Source organism: Maylandia zebra, linkage group LG12 (genome assembly GCF_041146795.1).
Source record: "Maylandia zebra isolate NMK-2024a linkage group LG12, Mzebra_GT3a, whole genome shotgun sequence".
Classification (NCBI taxonomy): domain Eukaryota; kingdom Metazoa; phylum Chordata; class Actinopteri; order Cichliformes; family Cichlidae; genus Maylandia; species Maylandia zebra.
Window position 1 is genome coordinate 20,120,285 of NC_135178.1, and position 22,842 is coordinate 20,143,126.

The window sequence follows — 22,842 nt, forward strand, 5'->3', positions numbered from 1 at the left end:
CAATGAACCTGTTATAGTTCATGAACGCTAGCTTCTGCACCTCCTAGCAGGTGGCAGGAAAGGAAAGATTTTAGTAGGAAGTGTTCTTATGAATCATCTGAGCTTTCAGTAAAAGCCGACGGTAGAAACTGGTGGATACCTGGACTCTGTTGTGTGTACTATTAGCCAAGCAGCTTCCACAACATACTAAGAGATTGTGCATCCAGTCAGGTTACCTTCCACTGTGAAGCTGGACAGACTTGTAAGAATCCCTGTAAGAATTTTCTGCCGTTTAAACCTTGTGTTTCATGTCTCATTTATATAAAATAGATCCAAGAGTAGAAAAATCGGATTGAAAATGGATTGTTTGTAAAGACAAAGATAATCCACAGAACACAGGGCTCTAAGCACTACCAACAAAACTAAATTCAAGAATATTTACTGTCATGGCGACAGAAATCCCTTCCTGTAACACTATAATTTACTTAAGCCCAAATGTAAAATTTCCCAGAACAAATACTTTATTAAACACCACATACTGACCAACATAATGTGTTGCTGAACCAGTTTTATTGTTCCAAGTAAAGGTTTGTCAAAAATACAGTATCCTTTGTTCCAACGAGAACATAAAGACTGAAAGCATGCACCGTTTAATAAAACACTTCCATGATGGGTTAAAAATCTGTTCAAAAAGAAGGACAGAGGCACTGAATAATTATTAAACAATTCAGCAGTTAACCTTTTTTTTTTCTTCCCAAAATGAACACAGAACAGTCAAAGGTTAAATGAAGAAGGAATTTAAAGGAATAATAAATGTACTGATATAACCCAGTATGTAGCTCCTGTTTATGGATGGGGAATATCTCCCAAACATAAAAGATGAACCCGGTTTTCTGTCCAGGTTGGAGAACACTGATGTGTTTTTAGTGTGCAAAAATAAAAATAACTGTGTAACTACAGGCTGCAATACAGAACAGAGACGAGTTAAGCCCAAGTCTTTAGTGTGAAAATGTCACCTGACAATGGACCAAAATGAAGAAATGTAGTTTGTCACAACAACAGTTGACTATATAAAAGAGCATACGCTGCAATAAACATACAAATTATTTAACAGCTTAACCAGGATAGCATGTTTTAAACATAGATTAACAGATGTAAGAGGGTAATAAAAAGGGACAAAATAAAACCACAGGCCCAGAGGCAATCGACAGTGAGAACCTAAAAATACAAACCGGTTACAAACTGATTCAACACATGGAGGGATTAATGAAAACAAACCCCAAATATTCACACATGAGAGTGGGTCCATGGAGACTTGAAATGATGACCAGTTTGTTAATGTTCACATCTTTCATTTGATTTTGGTTTTCTTTAATCACCCTTTGTAAGGAGGTCTTCTATGTAAGCATCAAGTTCATCATCTGTGTTTATGTCAATATCCTGTGGGAGGAAAAAAGGCACGATAATCACTCACTTTCTGCAAAAGGGGGGGGGGGGGTTATCAACAGTGTGCACATGATGAGGAGCACAGATTAAGAAGTATTACCTCTTGTACTTTCTGCAGAAGGGCCACAATGTTTGTTCGGAGTTTCTGTAATTTCTCGTCTGCCTCCTTTAGTTTGAGCTCAGTGTTGTTGTTTTTCTCCTCCACAGCTTTGGCCCTGGCATCAGCTCTGCTCTGGTATGAATTACACAATGACTGCAGGCCCGATTCATATTGCTGGAAATACTCTTTCTATATGCAGGAGGCAAAAAAACAAAAACAAATCAGTGGGAGAATTCAACAGAATTGGCAAGAAAACACAGCAGTTAACATCTTCACTTATAATTTCAATGTTAATTTGTGCACTATTGCCATTGTTAAATAACTATCTAGTTATTTAACAAGTTTTTTTCCCCATCTAGTTTCATCTCACACTAAAAGATCAAACTATTATCCATCTAGTTTCTGGCACTTATCCAGCAAACTAAGCAGAGATGACCAGCCTTAACTCCTTGGCCAACTCCTCCAGCTGGTCTTGTGAAACACCGAGGCATTCCCAAGCTGCAGCGGAACCCTGCACACTGCAGCGGAAGATCATTTTCACTACAATCTAATTTTTCCATCAGGCTTGTGGACACTGATGAGGTGTGAAAAAGTCTGGCTCAAGTGTCAAAGACGGTGATAGGTAAGTAGACTGAGCAGACATTTTGGGTTCCCAAAGATGGTCAGTTCATTTACAGTGACCTCCATCAATTTGAAACTTTGTGGGAACAGATCAACCAGTAAATTCAGTTCTACTTTCACTCTTTCTTCATCACGCAAGACTGATACAACAAGCACATGATCCCAGCTGCCATAGGGTGAGAGGCATGGTGAATACAGAAACAGACAACATTCACATTCATATTTCTTTTTGCTGTGCTATTTAAGCTTCTTTTTCTTGCATCTTTCTGCTTAAATTTAGCATTCTGCTTTTGCTTTCCGTCACAAGATAGAAGAAGCTTTTATTATCTCACCAAAGGAAAGGCAACCAGCTCCTCGGCTGTCATGCTATTAACATCGTCCTTTGGGATCCGAAAAGCAGGAGGAAAGAAGTAACGCAGCATTGTTCTAGAAACATCAAGAGCACGATAAACACACAGCAGTTATGAGAGTTACAAGACTTCAATAAAGAATGATAACAACATTGTAACCAGCTCACCTCAACATGGTGACCAGGCTGTCAGTCACCTCTCGGCTGGTTCCTGGCTGAGTAGTGTCTGGCTCCATGGGTGCCGGACCCTTCTCGGTCTCCTGCTGGGTGTCAGGTGTCTGAGAGATTGGAGATGGTGGTCGCATCAGCCGGACTTCATCGCTACCCTTAAATACCCTTTACAGAGAGATCCATACATGTATAAGATTCGAATCACCTGCCATGTCATCAAAACATGTTTAGAACGCAACATTCACACAGACTGCATCTTACCATCGATCTTTAGGGGTGGACCGAGGTACGTAGTCAAATTTAACTTTCCAGCGAACACTTTGTTTATTCGCCTCAACGGCGATGACTTTGCCCGTATACCACTCCTTATTGACACGTACTTCGACCAGCAGACCCTTATCTGGAGAAGAAAATACTCATTTTCCAGTTCTGTATTTGATTCACATCAGTAGAGAGTGGACCATCATCTCACCTTTCTGAGCATTTTTAGTGTCGTTTTCTGGTTCCTGTTGTAGAGCTTTATCAGGTGCCTGTAAAAATACAAACAAAATATGACCACAACAGTTTGAGAAATCACTGAAAAGGCAGTCGGGTTAGATACAGTCTTCAACAACTTAGAGGTTGAAATGAATGGCATGCTTGGTTATAAAGAAACTGTTATATATTAATAAAATTATTGGTTTTGTTTTGAAAGAACCGTTAATCTACATGAGCTGAAAAAGTAAGTGTTGATTGTTAGAAGTTGTGAGAGCAGCAGGCAGCCCAGCTTGATTCGACAGTAGAAGAGAGAGGGACCCAATAAAGCTACCTTTTCTTTAGCCCCGTGTGTAGAAACGGATTTAGGGGCAGAGGATGGTGTTGTTGGTGCCTGCCGTGTAGGGGCAGACACTCCTTTCTTCTCAAGTTGAGAGTGTGTTTTAACCTGCAAGGTCAATAGCAAAGGGGTTCTGATCGGAGGTTCAGCAACCTGATGGACCACCCAGGTATGTCCATGTTCCCTTAGTGTCTTAAGCAGAAGTCTAAGATACTTTAATTGCAGCTACTTTGTGTTCAGACACCATAAAGTAAGTGAGCAGTATGAGTAAAGCTTTGCTCCAATAAGCAGCTAATTAATTTAAAACTGACAGACTTTACCTGAATTAATGCAGATATCATAATAATGTTGAGCATACAATCACTTCCTAGTCCATTCATTACCTTATCCACATCCTGAAATTTATTTCTCAGAAAGCAAAAGCGGGAAAATGCGAGCAAAAGCAAAAGTCCTTTGAGCAAGCTGCACGCTGAACACGCAGGATTAAGGTTTGTGCAGAATTACTAGTGCTCTCATTTCACACCCCAGGTTAATCATCTTGTTTTGATGTGCAGTTGTTTTTCAGAGCTGTAATACATTTTCAGCAGTTACAAATCTGCACTACAGTTTTTGCCTCTGTTCTTTACCTCATCCAACTTTCCACGTTTGGGAGGTGGGGCCTTCTCTACGACTTTGCCACGGTTAGTGGCAGCTGCAGCCATCTTGGATTTTTTTGTCTGTGGTTCTTCTTCACTCTCCTCGCTGCCTTCTTCTTCTTCTTCTTCCTCCTCCTCCTCTTCTTCCTCCTCACTCTCCTCCTGCTCTATTATTCTCTTGCGCTGTCCAGCAGCTGCTGGTTTGGCAGGTGAAGCTTTGGCAGATGCCTATATGAGGAGACAGCTTTCAGTATTTTACACTGCTTTATGGTAGGATTTGTACATGAAGCCATATGAAATACTTTTACAATAAAACCTTTTGTTAAATCAAACCTGTAACATACCCGTGAGCTGCGGCTGGGTGGAGGTGTTTTGGCAGTAGCTTTGGGAACAGGTTTTGCTGCAGATGGAGGAGGTTTTGCTGCAGCTCTGGACCTGGATGGCTCAACCTTTGGTGGAGTTGGTGGTATGGCTGATGTTCGGGTGGGCCGCTGAGAAGCACTACGTCCTGGTGGGGCACTTGGGGCATTTTTGAGGTGAGCTGGGAGTGGTGGGGAGCGTGGGCGTGCAACAGACCTTTCAGAAGACCTGGTTGCCTGAATTGTTAACATGAAAGGACACAAAACTAGTATTTGAGTATGATAATGAATACATTTGAACAAAGAGGAAAAAAAAAAAAAAAGGAAAAAAGGATCACCATCAACAGCAGTGTTTGTCTTTAGTCTGACCCTTTTACAGCGCAATTAAATTGTTTAAGACTGAACACACAAAACTCCTTTTTTAAATTTTCAGTTCATATTTACATAGAAAAGGAAACATACAGTTCATCCAGAGAGTATTCCCAGCATTCCACTTGTTCTACATTTTGTCATGTTACAGTCTTATTCCAAAATTGATTGGAGTTTACCAAAAGACATCCGAAGGACTCTCAGACGATGAGAAACAAAATTCAAAAATAAATCTGTACCAAGGATTGAACTCTTTGGTCTGAATGCCAAGTGTCATGTCAGGAGGAAACCAGGAACTGCTGTATGGATGGCCAGTACCATCCCTACAGTGAATCGTGGTTATGGCAGCATCATGCTGTGTGGATATTTTTTGGAGGAGAAAATTGGAGATGAGTCAGAGTCTTGGGAATGCAGTGACATAAAAGAAATCCTTGAGGATAACCTGCTCCAGAGAGCTCTGGACCTCGGACTGGGGCGAAGGTTCATATTCCAACAGGACAACGGCTCTAAACACACAACTAAGTTATTGTGAGTAGAATTTTGAGGTAAAATAAATAAATAAATAATTGAATCCATTTTGGAATGAGAGAAAGAGAGACAGAGACAGAGAGAGAGAGAGAGAGAGAGAGAGAGAGAGAGAGAGAGAGAGAGAGAGAGAGAGAGAATAGAATGGTAGTTTTCCTGTTATTCCTCATACGTGCAGTGATATTAAAATCAGAAATACATATACGATATGCCGAGAGTTAACTAGTAAAACTAGTAGAAAGACAAGACAGTACAGGGAGTTTTTTGTTTGTTTTTACCTGAGAGGAACTCTCTGTTGGTTTCATGCTAACCTCCAATGGGAGCTTTCTTACATCTGCTGCAGATTTGATGGTGTTGGTTTTCTGGCAGGGAACAAACAGAATATACATATGCTGTGGTGATAGACACAAACAGAGAGATTTAAAAAACAAAAAACAAACCAAACACAGACACACAGACAACAAGAGTTGGACAGGATACCTGCAAGGCCTCCAGCTTCTCCTGCTGCTGTTTGATTTTCTCTGCTAGCTCTTTTTGTTTGTCTTCAGCTGTTGGCTTATCTTTCTTCAAAACACCAGATGGGAGATTCTGTTTCTGTTCAGGAGCGTCACATCTGAAAACAATTTCCAAACAATATATAACAATATGTAAACAATTTATATAGAACATACAAAATATATTACCACACTAGTAGGTACTTTCTCATGGCATAAGCACTTCAGCTAATACATTATTCAAAGTTCTTTTGTTGTTGTTTTTTTGTTTATTGCTGCAGAATCTCCAACTTCCGGTTGGATTTGAACTCCTCAGTGCATAGGGTTTTTCTTATCACTAGAAAAACTCAGAGAGGAAAAAAAAAAGTGGTATACTAAATATACCCTGACATTTTGGTCACATTCGTGACTGCACAACAACCTCATCTGTAGGCACAAGAGGCACCTGTGGCAAAGGTGAAGCCAATGAAGATTTGCTTTAATATTTACACTTATAACTGAAGTGTCATTTATAACATCGGCTATTTGGAGGATACCATCAGACACCAGTACCTTCAACTATGGCACAGTTGAAGAGCTGACATGAACGATATGATGATATGAACAGTGTTACAAACAAGCTATTTAACAAACCTTCCACTCCCAGATCAAACCATCATATTCTTCCTGCTGCTGCTTTGTCATGAGAACTGAATGAACCCAGAATCTCTATTTAGGAACATCAGGACAGGCTCATCATTGCTTCATAACTACTTCATTTTTTTTTTCTTTCTTTCTCCAAATTCTTTTTTTAGGGCAAAATTTCCACAAAAATGCAACACATTCAGTGTGTATATATGTTGGGATCCGTAAAATTAGGAATTTGTGTCGCTTTTTGGCTTTAATACTTTAAATAAAGTATTCTTATAGGGTAGAACAGTCACTGCCGGGAATAGCAGAAAAATTTGTCATATGGTGGACTACAGAGAGATTTCTCGTGCTGGTAACTGGCGAGTAAAAAATATATCCGACGAGCCTCTGATGGAGGATTTTATCTTCTCCAGTTTTAAGAGTCCTAAGATATCCTGTAGCCAGACCTTAATTAATGGTGGCTGAGATGATTTCCACAACAACAAAATTCTTTTCTAGCGATGAGAGAAGCAAAGGCAATAAGGTTATTTTGAATAGCTGTAGTATGAAGGTTATTTGGTGGTTTGCCAAATATAGCGATATGTGGAGTCGGAGTCAATTTTATACCCAATATATCCAAAATTATTTTGAAGAATTGATGCCAAAATTCAGACAACCTAGGGCACACCCAGTGAGCATCAGTTACATTTATCATCAAATTTATCTGGGTATAATTTTGAGAGTTTTTCTTTACTGTAGTGTAATCTGTGGAAAACTTTAAATTGTATTAATGAAAGATGAATTAATGGCCCAAGTATCATCAATTTCTGTTAAGACCATGACCCTCTCCTAAGTGGAGAACAAGATGATCTTTATAACATCCACTCAGTAGTTTAATGTCAGCTTTATTTATTTTAGTTGCTAAGATCATATCATCACTGTGCTGCTGTAAATATTTCTGCTGCTTCTGAATAACAATTCAGTTGTATAATTTCATTATAACTCTGTTCTAAATTATACTAAAAACTGTTTTTTAGCAATCAAAAATAACCAATAAGTTTAATTAGAAACTTGATAACCGTTTTGCTTAATGAGATGAGATAAGATAAGAAAATGAAGTTATCTGAAAAAGCTCATTGTGTCAGTACCTGTCCTGAGTGCTGTCAGGGTTCATGAGACACACCCAACTGTCTGGGTAGCGTTTGTCCACTGCATCCATCTGGAAAGGCAGCGTTCTCCATTTTAAACATTTATCTTAAAAAAAAGAAGAAAAAGCATAATCAGAGAGTGAGTTTTCTGCAGGAAGCTGAGATACTGCATGTCCTCTAAATGTGTGTGCTCAATTTACCACACTGAATAGTAAGTGGTATCTCCATGGCACGGCGTCTCTTGTATCTCAACTCTGATGATGGAGGTGCAGACCAGCTGGCAGACAGATATCCAAACTCATCCCAGAACTTCACTATGCCTTTCTGTGCTGCATGACAAACACAGATGCAGATGTGAGATCAGTTGATACAGTTGCAAGTCATTTGCTATAATTAAAATAAGTTGAACCAAAGCTGAATTTTTATTTAGGGAAGGAACCCTTAATACAGCTAAAATGAAACTTATACTTCACCTCTGACTCAAACATTTCTCAATCCAATATCACAGGTACCGGTAATATCACCTTAAAGCTCCAGCAGCTGGTAGATCAATAATGGTGATTACAACTGTATCTGAATTGTCTAACACTCTAGCAGGATAATGTATTAATCATGGAACATGCTTAAAACTCCCAGGAGTATGGGGGGTATTTTTACTTGTAATTTGAGGTGCAGCAATAAACAGAAATCCAGCAACTTCAGGGAAGCTTACCAATGTTTGTGTCCTTCCAGTACTGAGCCAGATGCTCCCCCATGGATTTTAGTAAATGTCGATACTCTTTAGCATCCGCAAAATCTTGTTTGTTGTGAGTAGGCTCTAAAACTAAATATGGGACATCCACTACTCCAACTACACCACCACATGCCCTAAGACACATGAACCAAATAGTTTAAAATTACAACTTAATCACTTGCTCATTTCCTGCCATTTTTCACTTTTAGTGCATTTTACTTACATGCCTCCCTCCAGTTGAGGACCAGTCTTTTCATACATCTTAATGAGACGAGAGCAGTTGTACACAAACATCCCATCCAGGTCCCTCTGTTCAATGTTCACTCCAAATATAAAATTCAGCTCCTTGGGCTCCTTTAATGCTCTGAAGAACAAGGAAGAAACGTAGATTGGTAAGAAATACATTTACATAAAATTTAGATGCCAAATAATTTGGTCGGCAAACAAAATTAATGTACAAATCTTATTTTGAGGCATTTTTTAATATACATTTCCAGCCAAACAAAGGAACAGAATTTTAGCAGCCTACAATCTATAAAGTTTGCCATTTTTGTTAATCATACTTTTGTTTGGCTTCAAGAATCCTTTTTTTCATGTCAGCATCCCTTCGCAGCATCATGGCTGCATCTTGAACTTTTCTCAAAATTGCCTGATGGAGTAAAAGGAGGGAGACAAAGAAGAAATTTAACGTCATCGTTTTTTGGTTGTGAATCAACCACTGAATCATGTCAAAGTACACCTTTTCTTAAATTTCCCTGTTTCTTTAATAATTGAATAATTAAAACACTTTGATGTGTTTGTCATTAACTGTTGCTATACAACTAAACTTGCTTTGCCCAAAACCCGTTTTACATAAACACTACACATCTGCACTTGACAATTAACCAAAGGTTTTCCTTAGCTTACCCGTGAGTCTTTTGATAGGTCCTCTCCTAATCTGGCCTCCAAAGCCATGCGTTTACTCTCTGCCTCTCTGGCCTTCTCCTCCGCTGAAATATACACCACATATTATTCTCACATGAACTAAAGCTAAAGCAAACTTTAATTAGCAGGATTAATAACCCACTATCTCACCAATCTTTGCAAGATGATCAGCTTTCTTCACTTCTTGCTCAGCACGGGTCTTGAACCGAGTTGATGAGTATTTATAACACCTTTAAATAAAACAGAAAGTCCAATCAAAGTGTGAACACTGGAATAAACAAGTTACAGAGAGTCCATATGTGTGTTACTATATTACCTTGGTTTATAAAGACAGCACGAAAGTCTCTTAGTCCTGACTTTATGACCCTGGATAAAAATCCTCATGCGTGGGTCAATGTACAAAACAGCAGCGTATGCCCTGAACGATCTTCTCTCTGGCTTCCTGTGAACAAGAAGTGGTGCATTAGACATGCTGTCATCAAACTATTTTTACTTTGTGGTTTTCTGCCTCCTCCAACTAGTCAACTTGCAGGGCTCTACCTTTAAACAACGATAAATGATCAATATTAAGCTGAATCACTATTAGCTTGCCAATAAAAATACCCAACTCAAAAATACCCAATATAAATTAATATTATAAATTCATATGCTAATGCCATAGAGATCCCTTGCTATCCCCTGTGGATAAACAACACCCCCCAGCACAATCAGCAATTATTTGTGAAGTGAAGTCATTACAAACATTTTGATTTTGAAATTTGATCACCATTAAGTTTGAGTTCATCCTCGAGTCCAGCTGGACATTTGATGAAATTTTAAACTGGTTTCTGATACTGAAGTAAAAACCACCAAAATCGTATCTGTGAGCCACAATAATAATGACATCATAACTAACAGTAACAACTGTACTTACACTCCTTCAGCAGGTGTCCCAGCCATCAGTATGTCCTGGTGATCCGTTTCTACATCCAGCTCTGGTTCTCCATTGTCCATCAGCTTCAAATTATAGATTATCACTAGCGTTCCTATAGATAATATAAAATACCACACCAAAAGTAAGTAACAACATATCAATTTGTCAGTTCCTTACATAGTGATGCACATTTAAATGCTTACCGCTGTTGCCTTCTATTTTGTTGAACTGCTCCATCAGCTGCTTTTCATTTTTAAAAGGTGAGTATTTGAAGATCAGTTCGGTCTCTATGGCGTACTTTTCTGGATCAGACGTCAGCGGCTCCTTGGTCTTTATATCCCAGGAAGGAAGAGGCACTATCACCTGTAGAGGGAAGGGGATGAAAACCCTAAGTAACCCAGAGCAGTTAGCTTTCCACATGTTTTGGAATCTGACAAATGTGACCTTAAATCAGTTTGCTGGAGAACCACGTGGTTTCCAAACTACACACATTACACCATGCCCTTATTTGTTTAACAAAAACTAAGGCAAAATGCAGAAGCACTGTCTACTCCGATTTTAGAGCCAACTTTCAGCATTTCAATCAGGCTGAGATCTGAACTTTGACTGGACCCTTCCAACACTTTGATTTGTTTCCTTTTTTTGTCATTTGATTGTAGATTTGCTGCCATGCTTGGGATCAATATCATGTTAAACGACCCAGTTTCAACCAAGCTTTATTTTTTGGAAAGATGATCCTAGAATACTTTGGTATACAGAGGTCACCTCAATGAGCCCGAGATGCTCAGGTTCTGTTGCTAGAAGACAAGCCCAAATCATCACCCCTCCACCACTGTGCTACGCAGTTATGAGATCTTTGTGCTCATATGCTGCATTTGGTTTTCATTTGGTGCTGTGTATTATGGTCCAACATCTCCACTTTACTCTTGTCTATCCCAATGACATTGTTTCATAAGACTCGTGGTTTCAGATGTAAATGTGCAAATCTAATCTGAGCCGCAATGTTTATTTGTTTTGTTTTGTTTTGTTTTAAGAGAAAGGAAGCTTTGTCCTGGTATCTCTTTCAAACGGGTCGTACTTATTTTGTCTTCGTCTAATTGTCTGGTCATGAACTTTAACATACTCAGAATCTGAGATGTAGCTCTTGGTTTGTTTGGTTTTTTGCAATTTCTGAGGATTTCATAGTCTGACCTTGGTTGCAGTGTAGTTAGTTTCTCACACACTGCTTCTGCATTTTTGCTTAGTTTTTTTTTTTTTAAAGTTTAATATAACATATGTTCAATGTCATATCATATAAATGCCTTGAGGCGACTTTTGTTGTGATTTGGCGCTGTATAAATAAAATTTAATTGAATATGAGATGAACATATTTTGCCCATCTGAGGTTGTATTTAGCTAATTTTACGACCGATTGATTTTTTTTATTATGTCCTGATGCACAAAACTTTACAAATGAAAGTGTATCCTTTCTTTTTCACATAAATGTAGATCACTTTTTTACATCCAAATCAATTATATACAAAAATGTATCACTGAGCCACAATTAGTAATCATTTCATCCATTGTTCCAATCTTCCATTAGGCCAGTGGTTCCCAAACTTCTTTTGCTAAGCCCCCCTTGTTTAACAAGAAAAATGCCCCCCCTCCCCCCCGCGCACAAACACATCCTCCAACCACATACACCCATATTTTGCACCATTGCGGTTTATTTCGCACCTCAAACATTTAGTAAACAATTAAGCAAATACAAGTAAACTGCAATAAATTACAGGTAGCAATAAACTACTAACTCTTTTATGCTACGTCTACACCTACACGGGTATTTTTGAAAACGCAGCTGTTTTCGTTCACACGTAAACGGCGTTTCGAATCAACGAAAACTGAGATTTTTTTAAAAATCCTTTTTTGCATTTACGTGTGGACGAGGAATACAGAGTTCATCACGCAACGTCAAAGGTATGTGCCTTTTTTCAAGTCACGCTGTGCGCCACGTTATTGTTTACATGAGATGAATTGCAGAATGGCACATAGACAAAATACTGTTAATCTGACCATCTTCAGTTTTTAAACGCTTACATATACACACGCAGTTACTGTCCCTCCATTTACAAAGGCAGAGGCGTCACGGTGTAATTATTTTAGTATTGTAGTTGTTTTTTCCTGTGTAATAATATTCAACATTGCTATCAATACATTTTTCAAAAAATGCCTCTCTGTGCAAAATGGGTTCAAAAACATAAACAGCTGTGGGATACTGTTTGTCCGTGATTTGAACCAGGGAATAAATCGTGGCAGGATCAGCCTGATATTATTTGTATCCCACTGTAACTTTACTGTATAAGGAGCTAACATGTCAGGAGTAGTTAGTCATTATGAGAAGTGTTTGTGAACTAAAAATCAAGAATGTGGGATGTTGTTTGTCTGTGATTTGAACAGCCCAGCGCTGCTCCCGACGAAGGGAAAACCAATTCTGCAGGGAGACCTACCTCGGCACTTGTGCAGGTGAAACCAAAGGGAAGATATGCTGCACCATATTTTCTAGTCTTTGGCTTGGAAGGAAGCTGGTTTGGAAACATGCGATGCTTCATCTCCTGCTTTACGTTTGTGTGGGCGCCCCATGCTAGCAGTGTCCAAGCGTTTTGGGGTTTTTTTTTTCCCTTTTTATTCCGTGCCCCCCCTGCAATGGCTCTGCGCCCCCCCCTAGGGGGTGGGCCGTACACTTTGGGAAGGTCTGCATTAGGTCTTGATTTATGCTATAAGATATAAGATTGTTGATATGTCTGTGACAACCTTTGGTGTTTTAAATTTATTTAGAAGTTATCTAAATTTTAATATTACACAATTTGCATTTTGCAGTGCTGTCAGTTTTTGTTCCATTCTTTGTATTTGTCCAGGGATTTACAGCATTATTCAAGTAGGCTGCTGTAAAATTTCAACATGTTTCTGAACTGAGCAGAGAGCACGGAGTACTGTTCACACAGACTGAAAGCACACACAAGCATGAACACACAGGTGTGAATATCTAGACACATATTCAAAGTACACTTTGAAATGAATGTGTGGTGAGTGGCTAAAGCGTATCTAACAAAACTCGTCTCTAAGCGTTTCATGACTGCCACTGACCTCATCCAGACCCTCCTCTTCATGGAAAGTCCTCGACAGGAAGAGGCAAGTCAGCGTGTCGTTCTTTTTTGTGAACAAAATAAAGTCTTTTCCGATGCGCATAGAGCCCCTGTGGAAACACACAAACTTCGTAAATATGGAAATGCTGGTGTACCAACTTCGTGATCAATACCAGACAGGAACTGGAAAAACAACTCACGATTTCAGTCCGTTTCCATACTGGCCAATCTGAGTGGACTCAGGAGACCGTTTGTTTGACTTTCCAAACTGAATCACATGGGTTGTCTCACCTAAGAAAAAAACAGTTTAAGGACACAAATTATACACTGTATGTAACCATTGGCCTACAAAAACAACAATAACCTTGCTTTAAATTTGCTCTTTGATCATTTAGTCACACTTACTTGGGTCCATCCCAGTACCATCATCCAGAAAACAAAGCATGTAGCCACCCCTCAGCTCTGTTTTTTTTTCTGTCACACAAGCAGGAAGTCAAAAGACAGATATGAAAAACATTGACTCACTGGATAAGTTTCAGTATATGAAATTGGATATTTTACTCTGAGGTCTACCTGTGTAGATGTCTATACGTGTGGCATTAGCATCTCTGTGAAAGAAATAAAATATATGAGATTTTCTAGATAAAAGGTATCAGGTTAATGCAAGTTTTCCCATACTCGATAATTTATTTAAAAATTGTGCTGTGAATCATAACAGGTACCTTGAATTGTCCACAAGTTCTGCCAAGGCTCCAAATAAGAACTCATGTGTTGTCCTAAGAGTTAGACCAAATATTCCATTAATAGAGTAAAAACTGACAAGGGAAGCTCATTAGAGAACAAGGACACATGGGAGATGCTTGGTGACAGCATCTGAACTCCACAGATAGCAAACATACGATTATTATTCTGTTATAAAAACTGTTATTTCTCAAGTCTGCTGACACGTGTCAGCATAAAATGAAGAACTATCAGTTAAGCATGCATTTCCTGGTTAACTGTAAAACTATCTGTTCAGCTTCAAGGACTGACTATCCACAGTTCACCTGACAGCTAACCACTTAAAATGAATTATCATTATAACAAAAAGAACAACCAAAGGGTGCTGCGACCTACTTTGAATATAAGCCACATATACGTTGAACATTACATACCACAGAAGCATATACCAAACTTGTCTTTTTTTTCCTGAGTCATTACTGATCAAACTGAGTGATAAATGTCTGCAAGCAGCCAATATCACATGATTTTTTTGACAAATAACTGAAGCAAGCACATTTAGCTTCATTGCAAAATTTGTGACGTGTCTATACTCTGTTCTGAGCCTACACCGTCAATTCCACATATTATACACAAAGGCACTATCAAGTTCAGAAAATAAAAATAGCTGATTATATCTAACAAATTTATTATAACGTTGATGTGGGAAACTGGCAAACAATTTTCCCCCCTTGTGACAATAAAGAAAATGCATAACAACAAAGAGCAAAAACAAAAAGAGTAAAAGAATGGTAGCAGCATCAGCTATTAAAATAAAAACCAGCATAGGTTTTGAATTGTGAATGCATACAGACAGAATGGAAAGTATTACTCATGGAAGGTAAAGTTGTTTTAAATATAAAATGACATGTAGCAAAATGAGGGAAACGTGCTCTAATCGTCTTTCTGGACTATATCTTATTTTCTATTCAACAACATTGCTGGGCATCTTGCAAAAATAAGTAGGTGAGGTGGTGCAGTGTATTGTGTGTAGGTGGTTGCTAAAGTTCTATCTTTAAGGCTAACTAGCTGTAACTCTGTGTATCGTGAAGTTCTTACGGGCAAATTAATTCCCAAAAAGTTGGTACTTACGAATTTGTGTGCAGGTATTCAAAGGTGAGCTGAGCCCTGCTCAGGTTGCTGTAGCTAGAGTAGGCCATGGTCACTCACGATTGTTAACTAGGTACTTCCTGGTAACCTCCACGTCTTCTTGCTGACTGACCAGGCCCTAGTTCAGGGCTTTCATTCTAAAAAAGGAAAGAAAAGATCAAAAATACTGTTGATTTGCCTGCGTGTATCTTCAATCAATTCACTGACATAACGGAAATGACATGACATTAGCTAATGTTTATACCTTAGAACAAGTCAGAGGAGACACTCCTGCGTAATTACAAGTCACCCCGCAGGTGAAGGTACCAGCAAGTAACACGTGGGAGGCCTGCTGAGGAACAACAAAATGTTATGATTAGGCGAAAAGAGCGTCTTTAGGCACGGCTTGAGCAAGGAAGACATTAACGTGCATTCGTTTAAGAAGAAGTCAGACCCTTGCCTCGCTGGGTTACTGTAAAATATGACTAAGTCATGTTTGGTTAAGAACATAACATCAACAGTTCAGACGTTTTGCTGCAACTGTTATTACGGGCATGCTAACATTAGCAGCTAGCCGACATTAGCGCAGGAATGTTTATGAGGAAACGGTAGCTAGCTAGCTTTACTGTAGGAAGATGAAGCTAACGTTAGCCGTATCAATTCCTTTCTGCCAGACATTTTCAGATGACCTCGACTTTGTACGCTATAGTTAGTCCAAATACTTCATAACGTTACGTTTTGTTTTCCTTGACATAAAGCAATCCCCGAGGCCGCGAAGAATCCAACTACCATCAACGTCGATGGTTGGTTCTCTAGTTTCCCCTGATCTGCGCTAATCCCGCCTCTATTTTTCGATAATCACCCAATAGCTGTGGACAATAGGAAGGCACCGCGTTATGATTCTAAACCATGATTGGAGGACATCTCGTTACGTAACAAAAGAACATACCGGTGAACCAGTCTTCTGGCGCCTAGAGAGACCTTCAGAAGTTCATTGCGTTAAGCTCATAATCTATACTTTTGGGGCCATAAAATCAAAAGTATGCTCACAGTTAAAATACAAACAAAAACACACTGACAATTCACCTTAACCCTAATTTTTATTTTATTTTAGCTACAGCAGTTGAAATGCTGATGAAACATTATGATTATTTTATAATAATTCTTCTACAGACATGTAAAATATTGAATTACTATCCATCCATCCATTCGCTTCCGCTTATCCTTTTCAGGGTCGCTGGGGGTGCTGGAGCCTATCCCAGCTGTCATAGGGCGAGAGGCGGGGTACACCCTGGACAGGTCGCCAGTCTGTCACAGGGTTCCAGTCTGTCACAATTGAATTACTAATTTTACAAAATCCTTATACGTCCTTTCTTTCAGACACTTAAGGAAACATTGATTGAAATTAAAGAAAAAAATAATTTCCTCTTCGATTTCTGTTTCAAGAGGCCTTATATCAGAGAGAAATATGGCACTCACATAAACCTAAAATTAAACCTTCGTGGTGGTAAATCCAAAACCTTCAGGTGGATAGAAAGATATTTAAATGATGCTTAAAAATAATTGCACAAGCAAAATGTATTTGAAGTTTTAAATGTCACTAAAAACTGATGTCACTCACCTTCACATTCCCCTTAGCTTGGCTTTAGCCTTTATTGACATTACAGTTACAGTACAATACAGTGCTTACTGTAATACCTGTGTTTGACACTGACAAATGAATCACATTAGTCAACAAAACAGCCCAAGTAAAGCTATTCCTTCTACAGCAAAGAAACATGTTTGAAACAGCATGACTGCAGTCATTTGTTGCTGAGAAGCGTAAAATCCTATAGAAAAACAGTTCATAGCACTGCTAACTTCTACACACACACACACACACACTATTTACAGTGCCCAATGATCTGTTAATACTTTGTTATTAAACAAATATAAGGCAAATATAATAGCAATTTTAACCCACATTTCATCCATTTTCTTCAGTCTTGAGCAATGTCTTCATCACCACCTTATCATAACATTTTTGTCTTTTATTTTGAAAAGCACATCATAAATAATAAATTATAACTCATTTTCTACCATGGCCATGTTTCTCAAAATGATTTTACATATTGCACATTCGTAATGTAGCAAAACTTGTGAGAGACAGATAAATGGGTTCAAACTGTTCCAAGAGAGGTTGCTGTACCCTGACTTTAGTCCCAAGTATGAATTTAGGAGAGCTTTCTCCAAAGCAGCATTATACAAATATTTTCACAGTTAGTAGTACAAACAACAAACCAGTTTCTTCTGTAGGCTGTAGTTAGACGTAGCCCTCTCTTTCCAACCATCAACTGATTTAATCGCTCAGCTGTCTATTAAGGGTTCCTGTAAATAAAGTAAAGTAGCAAAGTTAGGTTAAATAATCTGTATGGATTTCTCAGTAAAAAGGTTCTACCAGGACAGGGCTCCCTGTCCTGGTCGTTGTGTCCTTGGGCAAGACACTTTACCCTACCGCCTACTGGTGTTGGCCAGAGGGGCCGATGGCGCGATATGACAGCCTCGCTTCTGTCAGTCTGCCCCAGGGCAGCTGTGGCTACAACTGTAGCTTGCCTCCACCAGTGTGTGAATGTGAGAGTGAATGAATAATGGAATTGTAAAGTGCTTTGGGTGCCTTGAAAAGCGCTATATAAATCCAATCCATTATTATTATTATTATTATTATTAAAAACCGAACGATCACGACTTACACTTTGTTGGTACAGTCCATTCCATTGGTTGCGGCGTTTTAGTGCATGTGGTTGACAAGCAGCTATACAGAGCATCAAACAAACTCCAAGGAGACACACACTGAAGTCCAACAGATGTTGCACTGCCACACTCTGTTCCTCCTTTAGAAGTAGGAAATAAATGAGGGTACAAAACAAATCTCTGAATTGTGGCTAAATCAGCTATGCTGTTCAAGTGCAACATACCGTACCTGTGTTAACATGACTGTAAGAGTGGTATCATCCTTGAAGTTCAGACTGTAGCAGGTTGGTGATAATGTAGGCAGCTGGTTACTTGCCTCCACATAGAAGGATGAAATATTTTTCTCTGACTCAGGGCACTCTGGAGGACGACTTTATTAAAATACATAACATTTATGAGTTTTCTGACTTTTTAGGTCACTGAGGAAAAGTTGTAGTTACACTGTAATTAAGTTAAGAAACATGTTCTTTACAGAACATGATAAACTTACACACTTGTTGGCAGGAGGTCACTTGGGGCACTTATAGTGAGGCAGGTGTAGCTACCATTGTCAGATAGAAACTCTAGTGTCAAATTAACATTTTCATTGCCTGGGGAGTAAAAAATTACAATCAGAATGTAAGGTGATAAAGACTTTCACATAATATCACACCCATAGCACTCCATGGCAAAACTAACCTCCAATAAGCAGCTGACTGGCTCTCAAGGTTGTATGTAGACTGAGATCTCTCAGCGAGACACTCGGAGAGCTGGAAGTCACAAGAGCAAGAGGAACCTTGAGATGTAAATGGGTGACAGAAGAAGGACTCTTTGCTGAGTTAACTGAGGTCTTTCTGTCCTCTTCCTGCTTGATAAGAGGTGATTGGACTGAGGAATTAAGCTCATTTGCTTTCACACATAGGTGGAATGTTGATAAGGAGGACAACACACGGTTCCAGTCCTATGAGAATAGTAAAGTGCACAAATTACACACAGATACAATCAGGGCACAGAATGTGTGGGTATATTCAGTCACAGCCTGCATAGCATCATATTTCCTATGCACACCAGCACCAATTATCTATTTAGAGAAGGCATGGAGGAAAATTAGCTCAGTTTACTAAGGAAACCTACTATACTCATTCCCAGCTCCATATTGTTATCTTTGGACTGATCTAAAGTTTCTTTGCATGAGTCACTGCTCTAAAAAAAAAATCCATATTTGTCTGACATCAGGCCTTGATTCATTCTCAATCTGAACCCAGTCATTTTAACTCCCCTATCTTTAAGGTACATTTCTTCTGATTAATCTGATTAATTGCTCCTCTGTATAGAATATTTGAGCCTCAAAAAGAACCAAGAGTAGAAAAAAAAATTGATACAGAGAGCTTAGAGCAGTCTGCAACCTAGGTTTTGACACAGGTTGATTGCACGTAAATATTTGAAACTTCAGCCATGTTTATTGTGCATCCACTACTCTAATATATAGATAACAGAAAAGAGCAAAAACCCAAAATTGCTATAGTTAAAATCACTCCTCACCTTTGTTATATCAGGGTTAGGCAGAGTGTGAGTGTTGCTGTAAAAACTAAGGCAGATGAATGAAATAGCCAGAGTTAGCAAACACAGGAAAAATGTAGTCCCTGGAGGATTCTGTGACACATAATCTCTAAGATTAGTCAGCGGCTGCCAGAAACCCATCATCAGGCTCCACAAAAAGCAGAGATGTGGCGAGCTGTAAACAGAAGAGACAAATTTCACATAACTTAAGTAATGTACCTTTTCATTATTATTAGGCAAGTTCAATACATCTGTTCTTCATAGAGGAAGACAATTTCAGTAGGAAACAAATAGAAGAGAGCCTGGAGAAATAGAAGTATGCAAAGGAATGAAAGTCAGTAGAAGAAGAGAGAGTATGTGTGTGAATGAGAAGTAGACAGGTGGAGTGAAAGTGAAGCTGCAAGGAGCAGGGGTAGTGAAGGTGGACCTGTGTAAATAGATGGGGTCAACCATTCTAAACAACAAACATTGCAAAAGACAGGTGAAGAAGAGAGCACATAGAGACGGCAGGATGGAGTCAGGTTTTAGGGGTGATTTGTAACAGTAGGATAGCAGCAATAGCAGAAAGAGAAGGTTTACAAGATGCTAATGAGAAATGCTATAACTTTGGTTTGGAGACAGTGCCGCTAACAAAAAGTCAAAATTGTAGGGGGCAGAGTTACTCAGAGTGACCACAGGGACAATTCATGGATTCATATATACATGCAGGGGCAGGGGTGTGACAGAGGAGGATGCTCGGGTCAGAGTAATATGAGGCAGATTGGAAGTCCTAAAAGGAGAAAGAAGTCTGTTCAAACCCACTCCAAAATGCTTTTAGCAGAGGTGGGTGCCTATGTCCCACATTTTAGCCAGTGTTGCCCTCTTGGCTGTTTGACCTTTACTCTCCAGAATAATCTCTGTTCAGACTTTGGCACTGGGAGACCAGAAAGTTTATCTCCACTCACCTAACATCTAAATGTAATCTTCCTTGTTGGGAACAGAAAGCCAATCTTGGTCCAACAGACAGGCACCCTGTAGTGCAGTGATACAGATAGTGTACATAAATAGATATAATCATAAATATATACACAAAAACTTTGGCATGAACACACATGCTCTGTATTGCACATACATGGAGACATCGTGTATGAAGCAGTTAAACTTTTCTAATGAAAAATCTTTGCATGGATCACCTAGTTATGTTCATAGTGAGCATTAAGCTGTAGAAAATCTGTAACTTTTATTGTGGAAATACTATATAGCTACTGCTTAACAAAACAGGATATTCGGCATGTCTTTTCTCGAGCGGACCTCGTTTTCAACATAACCACATTTAGTTTGAGCAAAGCTGAAAGCACGTACTCTCTGTCACGTGACTGTAGACAGTTAAACGCTTACTTATAAAAAAAAAGAAGACATCTATGTAGTAATTACATTAAATCAATACTCTACGCAACAGGAGACGTACAACTAGTCTAACAACCAGCTCTACTGGCAAAGATTACCGCTCTTATGACGCTAACTAGCTAGCTTTCTGAAATATAACGTCATACCTCGAGCTCGTATGCTTGTTCACGTCTCCGCGCTTGGTAAAATACACCGGAATAGTTTCTTAAAGACAAGTAAACAAAAGTTCGACATTTAAGAAGGAAGTTCAGCAGTTAAATAGTGACACGACACCGCTGTCACTTTACGACAATACACTGCTATGACGACAACAAGGACCAGATCACATGACTTTAAATGGGTTTTTTTAAACGGGGGAAAAGCAAGGACACAGCAACAGTAGATATCATTATTGTTATCTGTTAGGTATTTTAGTACCATGGTAGCATTTACTGGATATTGTTTTATAGTGACATTATGCAGGAAAACTCTGTCATTCAATAAGGCCCCTTTGTTTTAGTTATTTTTCTCTTTGACCCAAGAATTGATGTGTGAGAATCACAGGCTGGTACAAGGTTGAAATACCACAGAGATCACTCCCTCAGCTACATTAGTTTCTTAATCTTTTAGACGCCTGTTGAAGGCCAAATGGTTTGTTTCAGATTTCACTAATGAAAGAACTCTTCGTTTTGTGCCTTGAAAATATGTCGCTGAGATAATCACAATTGTAGCTGAACTGATACACTACACAAAGGATGCTTCTTCACCCAAGGGCAGGAAGACGCTCCCTTATCTTGGTCTGTACTGGTTTAAACTGATAATCTGCTGTCTCATGAATTTTACCCTCTATATAAACTGTTGTACTTGTGAATAAAGTTGAGTCAATTTGGGAAGACAACCTGAAGCAGTCTCTGTTTTCTTGTTCTCCCAAGCTGCTCCCGAGCTCGTACTAACACGCTGAATGGCATGCTTGAATATTACTTGAGAATATATTTGACTGTGTTACAGACTAAGGGACATTCTCTGCTGATAGGTGAAGGTACATTCTCTGCTGATAGACGTCCACGCCTCGAAGGAAGTCGATCCACGGATTAGGCCTTGGAAACCGTTTCCTTCATTATCTTTATTCTTATTTTGAGCATTAGAATATATATATATATATATATATATATATATATATATATATATATATATATATATATATATATATATATATATATATACATACATATATATACATATATACACATTGGGTGAATGTGCAGTAGTAGCAGCAAGCAGGTGAATTCTGTACATTAATAAGAATAGACATCTGACTATTTTGGACATCTGACTATTTTACAGGATAGACAATATAAACATATTTAAATTTAAAGGAATTTGAAATGTACATTGTTCCTTGGTTTAGTGTCTGGAAGAGAGTCCTGTCTCAGTCAATTATAGATGATGTGAGATGATGTGAGCGGGTGGGTGTGTGTGTTTAGGGCACGGATGGCTTGGGGATAGAAGCTCCTCTTGAGTCTCTCTGTCCTTGCCCGGAAGATGCGGAACCTTCTACCAGATTGTAGAAGTTGGAACAGTTTGTTGCCAGGATGGGACGGGTCCTTCAGTATCTGCGCTGCTCTAGTCCGGCATCTCCTGGTGTAGGTGTCCTGAAGCCGGGGGAGAGCAATCCTGCAGCAGCGTTCTGCTGTACGGATCACTCTCTGGAGAGCTTTTTGGTCCTTCACACAGCTGTTCCCAAACCACGATGTCATGTTCTGTGTGAGGATGCTCTCCACAGCGCCTGTATAGAAAATCCTGAGGATCTTTGGAGAGACCCTGAACTTCCTCAGTTGTCGTAGGTGATACAGGCGCTGCCTAGCCTTTTTGGTCTGGGCCTGAATGTGGGCAGCCCATGTCAGGTCTGAGGAGATGTGAACACCAAGATACTTGAAGGACTGCACCCTCTCCACTGGAGCTCCATTGATGATAATGGGCTGATGATAATATATCCAGAATATTCAGTGGTAGCAATACCAAATTTGTTTCAGCAGAAAGTCTGAGGCA

The 22,842-nt window shown here is 39.1% G+C and overlaps 2 protein-coding genes across 4 annotated transcripts; both read right to left on the reverse strand.

Annotated features, from left to right (window-relative positions):
- Nucleotides 1-530: 530 nt before the first annotated feature.
- morc2 (MORC family CW-type zinc finger 2) lies at nt 531-16,019 on the reverse strand. Of its 3 annotated transcripts, none has more exons than XM_012917308.2 (29): nt 15,895-16,019; nt 15,425-15,508; nt 15,163-15,317; nt 14,034-14,087; nt 13,885-13,919; nt 13,717-13,785; nt 13,512-13,602; nt 13,313-13,421; nt 10,393-10,552; nt 10,190-10,301; nt 9,593-9,718; nt 9,427-9,506; nt 9,259-9,341; nt 8,916-9,001; nt 8,576-8,716; nt 8,332-8,486; nt 7,820-7,948; nt 7,620-7,725; nt 5,849-5,981; nt 5,647-5,730; nt 4,460-4,711; nt 4,107-4,343; nt 3,475-3,588; nt 3,139-3,196; nt 2,928-3,066; nt 2,664-2,831; nt 2,479-2,572; nt 1,526-1,714; nt 531-1,419 (listed from the first exon to the last, which is right to left on the reverse strand). In XM_012917308.2, the coding sequence occupies exons 3-29, from the start codon at nt 15,228-15,230 to the stop codon at nt 1,351-1,353; spliced, it is 3,141 nt and encodes a 1,046-aa protein (XP_012772762.2). In that variant the 5' UTR covers nt 15,231-15,317; nt 15,425-15,508; nt 15,895-16,019; the 3' UTR covers nt 531-1,350. The 3 variants fall into 3 exon arrangements, with proteins under 3 accessions (XP_012772762.2, XP_004544577.2, XP_023011159.2); XM_004544520.3 differs by having other exon boundaries at nt 15,425-15,511; nt 15,895-16,018; XM_023155391.2 differs by lacking the exon at nt 3,475-3,588.
- A 762-nt stretch (nt 16,020-16,781) lies between these two features.
- Nucleotides 16,782-21,108, reverse strand: zgc:158398 (transmembrane protein 248). The gene is made up of 8 exons (XM_012917256.4): nt 20,961-21,108; nt 20,373-20,439; nt 19,411-19,603; nt 18,568-18,829; nt 18,380-18,479; nt 18,119-18,260; nt 17,889-18,029; nt 16,782-17,526 (listed from the first exon to the last, which is right to left on the reverse strand). Exons 3-8 carry the CDS (start codon nt 19,570-19,572, stop codon nt 17,506-17,508), a joined length of 828 nt encoding a protein of 275 aa, XP_012772710.3. The 5' UTR covers nt 19,573-19,603; nt 20,373-20,439; nt 20,961-21,108; the 3' UTR covers nt 16,782-17,505.
- Between the last annotated feature and the right edge of the window lie 1,734 nt (nt 21,109-22,842).